We start from the raw sequence: 8274 nt of genomic DNA, 5'->3' as shown, positions 1-8274 counted from the left end.
TGTAACCCTCCCTTTTAATTTTTAATTCTTACATAATTCATAGTTTCCATTTCCCCCCCCCCCCCGCCCCCCCATTGCTTCTTTCATCTTCTGATATCCAATTTCATTTACCAGCAAACCTACAGATTTTTTGTAAAAGAATTCATCTTTTCCCATTCATCAATCAGTGGAATGCCTCCCGTTGTTTCTTTTACCTCTTAGTGCTAACTCTATCTACCAACAGATATCCACAGCTTGTTTGCAAAGACAAATGCAACATTCCTCTCAAGCCTGACCTCTCTGCTGTGACAGCTCCATGGACAGAGGTTGTTGTCTCTTCCCCCTTCCCTGGGCAGGCCGCTGTTCAGCCACCTCCAGGACAGCAGGGCCCCACCCCATGGCACTGTGACCTGGGAAGACAAAAACCATGACTCCAAATGTCTGCTTCTCCTCTTTCTTCCCAGGCATTCAGCCCTGCCAGTGGGATATTCTGCTGGGTGCCACAGGAAAAAGGAGACCACTGTGACCCTGTGGATAACATGGAACCAAACGTCCATTGTGACACTACAGAACCTCACGGAACCAAGGAAATCCCTGTGACCCTGTAGGGTTTAATGGAACCAAGAGTTCATTGTGACACAGGGGGGCTGTGTGAAGCCAAGGAACCATTTTGACACTGTGAATCCAAGAAAACTCTTGTGACATTGGGGAGAACACATGGAACCAAAGGTCCACTGTGACATTGTGGGGCCTCATGAAACCTATGGGCCATTGTGACACTGAACGGCCACTGAATGGAACCAAGGAGACCATGGTGACACTGCAGGGCCAATTGGAACCAAGGATTCCATTTTGACACTCAAGAATCTCATGGAACCAAGGGTTTGTTGTGACACTAAGACCATTGTTGAGAGTACAGAATCTCAAGGAACCAAAAGTCAATGTGACAGATCAAGGTCTCATGGAAGCAAAAAGAGTATTGTGACACTGTGGGGCCCCATGGACACAAATCTCCATTGTGACAGCATAGAACCTCACAGAACCAAGAGTCCATGGTGACAAAAAAAGGCCTTGTGGAATCAAGGAGCCCAAAGGTCTAAAAAATTCCTTTCATGGGGCCCCATGGTAATTGGTAATTTTGGTAATTCAGAACCAAAAAGAGCATGGTGACACCAATGGGGCCCCATGGACCCAAACATCTACTGTGACAGTCTGGAACCTCATGGAACCAAGGAGTCTTCGTGACACTTTAAGGTCTCAGGGAATGAAGAAGTGCAAAGATCTCAAACATTCCTTGCAGGGTTCTGCCTTGGGGAAGGGGAACCTCCACCAGCTTTGGCTGCACACTAATTGAAAGTGTCTTTTTTGAATGAGGAAATTCAAGAGTTTTAGATTGCTTAAAAAAGAGAGGAAAAAAAAAGGGGGAAAACTTCTTTATGGCTGTGTGCAGCATGCTCTCCAAACAAAGCAGGCCCCAGGTGAGTGTGGACAAACAGGAGGAGTTTGGGGAATGTGCAGGAAGGTTGTCCAAACTGAGTCAGATCTCAAGGCACAGCTTCTCTGATCTGACTAGACCTCCTGAGGAAAAACCCTGGATTAACATCAATCACTGAATGCTGCAATCACCTCTACTCTAAAGTGAACAGGAATAAAAGACATCCTTTAAAATAGGAATGTGCATTTCTTAGAAGCTCTTTGAAATATTTCTCCTTAACTCTATTAGGAAACATTCCTAATGAACTGCACCAGACCAGAGGGAAATCAAGGCACATTCATAGTTGGTCAGGACTTGTTAATCCCAATGAGCCCCGTGGTGCATTTGGTGCTGAGCCTCGGAACCTGAGGGCCTGAGAGGAGATTTGACAAACCTTTCCAGGAGTCCAAGTCAGAAAAAAAACCCCAAAGTGTCTCAAAGCATTAATGGATCCCACTGAGTGTTGTTACTGAGAAGGGCTTTCAAGGGACTAATTAAAGCAGATAATTGGAGGTCATGATTGCACAAAGCTCTCAGAGACTGCAAGGCAAAAGCAAAACCCAAAGCCTTCTGAAAAACCTGCAGTCCTTGGAAGCATGAAGGAGCCCTCCAGGGCCATTCCTGACCAAGGCTCCCCAGGGACTGGTCCCAGCAGATCCCTGAGACCACTGGGATGTGGGGGGGATGCTGAGGGCAGGACAAGGGGTGACAGTGGCCAGCCTTGCTGGGGCTGTGCCAGGAGGCCCCAGTGGCTCAGGACAAGGTGTCTCCTCAGAGCCCTTGGTGGCACAGACCCTGCTGTGTCCCAGGGCACCAAGACATGGCTTCTCTCCTGCTCTAACTAGAACCTGGGGATGCTTTCTCAGTTGTGTCCGTCAGTGAGACCCATTAAAACTTGAAGAAACTTCAGAGTTTATTTCTGACTTGGAGTTCTTGAGAGATTTCTCCAGCTCCCTCTCAGGGACTGATGTTCAGGGCGTAAGCACAACCCCCCAAGAGTGTCATTAAAGTCCTTGTACTGTGTCTGTGCTGCTGAGTTGGGCTGGGCTTCTGGCACAGAGGGCCACCCTAGCTATTAAGAAGAGCTTCAAAAGACCATTTCTTTTGATGAGCAGCTCTTCTCAGAGTCCAGGAGGGCTGGGGCTCTGCCTGCAGCCACCCTGGGCACAGCACAGAGGCACAGAGAGCTTCAATCAGTCAGGGCTGGGAAGATGCTCACAAGTGACTGGGGCAGAATCACTCCCAGCCTTTGACACAGGGACCCTCTGGCTGCAGGAAAATGCAGCTGCAGCTCCTGGAGAGATCTAAAGCTGGAACATCCCAATGCCTACAGACTCTGTGAGTACATTCTCTGATTCTCTCCTGTGTAGAGCAGCAAGGGGTGCCCAGGGCTCTCCTGCAGAGCAAGGTACTGCAGCCCAGGGCACTGTGCTGTGGCAGGAATTCTGCTGCCTGCCAGGGACAGCTCTCACACAGCCCTGGGAGCTGCCCACAACAATGGGGAACAAGGTCTGGGTGGAAGGATAGAGCCACTATGGATTGGAATTGTTTTTGTGTGGTCAGAACGCTGCAATGGTCAGGATTTCTCCCACCTTGACATATAACTCCAGAACACTTCCAAGGTGATTTTACAGGGAGCAGACCATGGCAAGGGTTATATAAAAAGGAAAATCTCCTTTTTTAATCTACTGCTCTGAGCTACCTGAATAGAAAATTGTGCAATGATATTAATCTCTGAGTTTAGTTTGGAGAAAATATATATTACCTCAGATCCCAGTAAACCAGGCATTGCAGCATCAGTGCTGCTTTTCCAGACTCCTCAGGGTTGCTCTGATGCTGCCATCAGAGCCTGCAAAGGCAGAGCTGGCCCTGGGCAGTGCCCTGTGCTGAGAGAGATCTGCAGGGCAGAGCTGAGCCCCCAGGGCTGGGTTGGGCTCTGGCAGCACTGGCAGGGCTCAGCCCTGGGCACAGGGAATCAGCTGCTGGCAGGGACAGCTCCAGGCAGGAGAGCTCTGGGCAGGCAGTGGGGGGAAAGTGCCACCAAGCTGTGCTGGGATATTTAAATTCCTCTCAAAACAGAACTATTCCATGATTACTTTTTTTACAGATCCCCATTCCAAGACACTGCAAATGTCCAACAGCAGCTCCATCAGCCACTTCCTCCTGCTGGCACTGGCAGACACGCGGCAGCTGCAGCTCCTGCACTTCTGCCTCTTCCTGGGCATCTCCCTGGCTGCCCTCCTGGCCAACGGCCTCATCATCAGCGCCGTAGCCTGCGGCCACCACCTGCACACCCCCATGTTCTTCTTCCTGCTCAACCTGGCCCTCACTGACCTGGGCTGCATCTGCACCACTGTGCCCAAAGCCATGCACAATTGCCTCTGGGACACCAGGACCATCTCCTACTCAGGATGTGCTGTTCAGCTCTTTTTCTTTCTCTTCTTCATCTCAGCAGAGTATTTCCTCCTCACCGTCATGTGCTACGACCGCTACGTGTCCATCTGCAAACCCCTGCACTACGGGACCCTCCTGAGCAGCAGAGCTTGTGCCCACATGGCAGCAGCTGCCTGGGCCAGTGGCTTTCTCAATGCTCTGCTGCACACGGCCAATACATTTTCCCTGCAATTGTGCCATGGAAATGTCCTGGGCCAGTTCTTCTGTGAAATCCCACACATCCTCAAGCTCTCCTGCTCCAAATCTTATCTCAGAGAACTTGGGCTCATTGCTGTTACTCTCTGTTTAACTTCTGAATGCTTTGTGTTCATTGTTTTCTCCTATGTGCAGATCTTCAGGACTGTGCTGAGGATTCCGTCTGAGCAGGGACGGCACAAAGCCTTTTCCACCTGCCTCCCTCACTTGGCTGTGGTCTCCCTGTTCCTCAGTACTGGCACATTTACCTACCTGAAGCCCCTCTCCATCTCCTCCCCATCCCTGGATCTGTCACTGTCAGTTCTGTACTCAGTGATTCCTCCAGCCCTGAACCCCCTCATCTACAGCCTGAGGAACCAGCAGCTCAAGGATGGCCTGAATAAAATCACCATGAATGCTTTTCACAAGTTATAAACTCTCATTCTATTGTATAACTATTATGATATTACTCATTAATGCCTACTCTGTGTCCTGTGTTTTTTCTGCTGGCTTAGGTATCACACTTCTTAAAATTTGTTCACAGGAAAATCTTTGTCATTACCCTTTATAATTCAATATTTTAATCCCTAGTGTCAACCACAGGCTATATAATCCAAGGACTGTACTACATACATGCTTATACAAAATAAAGAACTATGTATTGCCATGTTTGCCTGACATGTTTGGCTCCTCTGGAGCTGCAGGGTTGGTGCCTCTGGCAAGAGCTGGTGTGAAAAGGGAACCTCATTTCTCTGCACTTCCAGGCACCCCCAGGGCTTCTGCTCCATAACTTCCCCTTCCTTCACTTCCACACTCCCCTGCAGAGCCTCTGTGTTGGTTTAAGGTCTCACATCTCTCTCAGCTCAGTTCCAGTCCTGCTGTGTGACTGTCCAGGGACTGCAGGCAGGGACAGGCCATGGGCACTGGTGGGACAGAGCTGGGCTCTGCAACAGCATTTCCATCATGCAAGGGCATCTCCCTAGTGCAGGGCCTGAAAGCTTTAATCTCCTTCCAAATTTGTTCTCAAGGATGTTCCCAACACAGTGCCCTGGAGAGGAGAACATCAGTGGCCAGCCAAAGTGTGGCAGTGTTCAGGGTGGGGCTGTCCCAGCAGTGCCATTGCAAAGCCAGTGCTGCTTCCAGCAGTGCCTCTCACCCCAGGGCACAGAGTTTCTTCTTCCCTGCATGGAGGGACATCAAGTGACCAGGTCAGGAGTCTGTGTTTGCAGTGCAGGGACTTTCCACAGCCCTGAACATCCTGTGTGCGTGTGAGGGGACATAAAATGAGCACAAACACCTTCAGATGTTTCTGAAGTTTCCAGAGTCTAACATCCACTGGGACCCCCTGGATGCAGAGCTGGGATGAGCTCCTGTACCCAGAGCTCCATGTGTACATCCCTCTGGCTGTGGGACATCTCAGGAAGGGGCAGGGCAGGGTGACACCCACAGGGCTGAGGTCCCTGCCAGGCTCTGGCAGTGGCAGCAGAGCCCAGGGAGCCCCTGTCCGTGCTGCAATGAACTGTCTGTGTGTGTGTGCCAGGGAAGGACTCATGTCCCTGGACACCCCTGGGGCTGTGAGCAGGGCATGAGTGCAGCTCAGGGGTAGGCACCTGACAGAGCCCTGGCATTTCTGGCTGTGCCCATAAGAGCAGAGTTGGGCAATTTGGCTGTGGTTAAACCCCTCTGGGCATGCAGTGACAACACAGTGTCTCTGTCACTGTCCCTCCTTACATAGAAAACAGGAGAAAATAAGGTGAACTGTTATGGGTCACCATAAAGAGAGATTATTGTTTAGGGGATTAAAAGGCAAGGGCCAAATGCAGAAGAAAGGAAAACCATGGAGAGACAAGAATTACCACACATAATGGTTGCTCTGGAAGACAAATATACTAATACAGAAAGTCCAGAGACCCTCTTGTTCCCCTCATTTCCCTGCTGATCAGGACATCCCATGGAATGGAAGATCCCTTGGGTCAGTCCATCCCAGCTGTCCCATCCCTGTGTCCCCAGGAACACTTACCCACCCTCAGCCCATTGGTTTAGGGGTTGCAGAGATGCCTCATGTGTGGCCAGCCCTGCTCAGGAGCAGCCAAAGCCTTGGGCTGCAACCAAACCCACTCCAGTTCCAACAGCCAAGCACAGCAGGACAGGGGCTACACTGGGCAAAGGGAACTCCATGCCAGCCACACCCAGGCCAAGGGGCTCAGGGGGCTCTTCCCACCTCTGTTATTCCACAATTCAATTAATCTATTCCTTGGAGAGTCTTTGAAGACAGAATTGGCAGACAGGCAGAAGCAGAGCTATAAAATGCACCAGTACAAACACAGCAGCTCCTGTGAGCAGTGAACACTCCCAGGGCAGTGCTGTGGCAGGAGGAGCATCCAGGAGGAGGAGGATGAGCTTAGTGCATGTGTGTGTGTCCCAAGGCACAGAGGATGAGCATTGGCAGAGGTCAGGGAAGGGCTGGCAGTGGCAGGGCAGATCCAGGGCAGTGAGATGGGAGTGTGCAGCCTGCAGGAACACAGCAGCAGCTGAGGGACAGCACAGGACAAGCTGTGCTGGACATGGCCAAGGGCCCTGCAAGGCTGGCAGTGCCCAGGAGAAGCCAAGTGTTGGTGTCCTGGAGCACAGCAGGGTCTGTGCCACCAAGGGCTGTCAGGAGACACCTTGTCCTGAACCTAAAATTTCTATCATTTGCAACAATTCCATTAGGTTCAGTGTCACAATGCTCTCCTTGGATCCATGAGGCCCCACAGTGCCACAATGGTCCCTTGGTTCGATTTGTGTTACCCTATTACATGAATCATTAGTTCCATGGGACTGTGTAGTGTCACAATGGTCTCCTTGGTCCCATGATGATACAGTTGCCACAATTTCCATGGTACCACAACTGTTCCTTCGTCCCAGAAGGCCCTACAAGTGTCACAATGGACCCTTGCTGCCATGACACTGTGTAATGTCACAGTTGCCTCCATGATTCCATACTGCCCTGCAGTGTCACAATGCACCATTGGTCAATGAGGCTCCAGTGTCACCATGGCCACTTGGTTCCATGGACCCTTACAGTGTCACTGTGGTCCCCGTGGTCCACAAGGCTCTGAAGTTCCACAATGGCTCTTTGGTTCCATGAGGTTTGGCACAGTCATAATTCACTCCTTGGTTCCACAAGGCCCTGCTGATTCACAGTGCCCATGATCCTATGAGTTTCCATGGAGCCACCACAGTGTCTTTGGATCTGCAGTATCTCAGTGATCTCCTTGGTACCATCCTGCCCCAATGTCTCAGTGGCTTTTTGGGTCCATGAGTTTCCACAGTGCCACAACGGTCTCCTTGGTGCCATGAGGATACAGAAATTCCACATAAACATTGAGCAACACCTGATTAACACACCCAAGAACATCTGTCTCCATTCAAATTAGGGGTTAAAGGTGAGAATGGAACCAGCAGCTTCCATCTGCAACAGAGACCTAGGAAAAGGACAGGGACAGAGACATCAGCTGAAAGACTCTATGAATTCACAGAATCACAGAATCACTAGGCTGGAAGAGAACTTCAAGATCAAGTCCTACTCCTGCCTAACACCTCCATATGGCACCAATTGCCATACCTAGTCTTTTTTTAAACATACAGGGATGGTGTCTTCACCAACCCCTCAAGAGACCATTCCAGAATTTTGCCACATTTCCTGTAAAAAATATTTTTCCTTATATCCAACCTATATTTTCCTTGGCGGAGCTTAAGACTGCATCCTCTCATTGTGTTGCTGCCTGGTGAAAGAGACAAACCCCCACCTGGCTAAAACCACGGTTCAGGAAGTTGTAGAGAGTAATAAGGTAACCTCTGAGTCTACTTCTCTCCAGGATAAACAACCCCAGATCCCAGCTACTCCTCACAGGGCTTGTGTTCCAGACCCCTCACCAGCCTTGTTGCCCTTCTCTGCACATGCTCCAGCCCCTCCATGTCCTTACTGAATTGGGGGACACAGAACTGGACAAAGCACTCGAGGTGCTGCTCAACCAGTGCCCAGTACAGTGGAAGAATCACTGCCCTGGTTCTGCTGGCCACACCATTCCTGATCCAAGTCAGGAGTCATTTGCCTTCTTGGCCACCTGGGCACACTGCTGGTTCATGTCCAGCCTGCTGTCCATCAGTAGCCCCAGCTCCCTTTCTTCCTGGCCACTCTCCAGCTACTC

At 50.5% G+C, this 8274-nt stretch overlaps 1 protein-coding gene across 1 annotated transcript; it reads left to right on the top strand.

The window, feature by feature from the left end:
• Positions 1–2763: 2763 nt before the first annotated feature.
• LOC306816858 (olfactory receptor 14A16-like) lies at positions 2764–4516 on the top strand (the record flags this gene model as incomplete). The annotated part of the gene is made up of 2 exons (XM_079333309.1): positions 2764–2791; positions 3561–4516. The coding sequence occupies exon 2, from the start codon at positions 3584–3586 to the stop codon at positions 4514–4516; it is 933 nt and encodes a 310-aa protein (XP_079189435.1). The 5' UTR covers positions 2764–2791; positions 3561–3583.
• Between the last annotated feature and the right edge of the window lie 3758 nt (positions 4517–8274).

Source organism: Erithacus rubecula (genome assembly GCF_903797595.1).
Source record: "Erithacus rubecula genome assembly, contig: scaffold_932_arrow_ctg1, whole genome shotgun sequence".
Classification (NCBI taxonomy): domain Eukaryota; kingdom Metazoa; phylum Chordata; class Aves; order Passeriformes; family Muscicapidae; genus Erithacus; species Erithacus rubecula.
The sequence above is the reverse complement of the archived record's forward strand: the minus strand, read 5'-3'. Positions and strand labels throughout refer to the sequence as shown.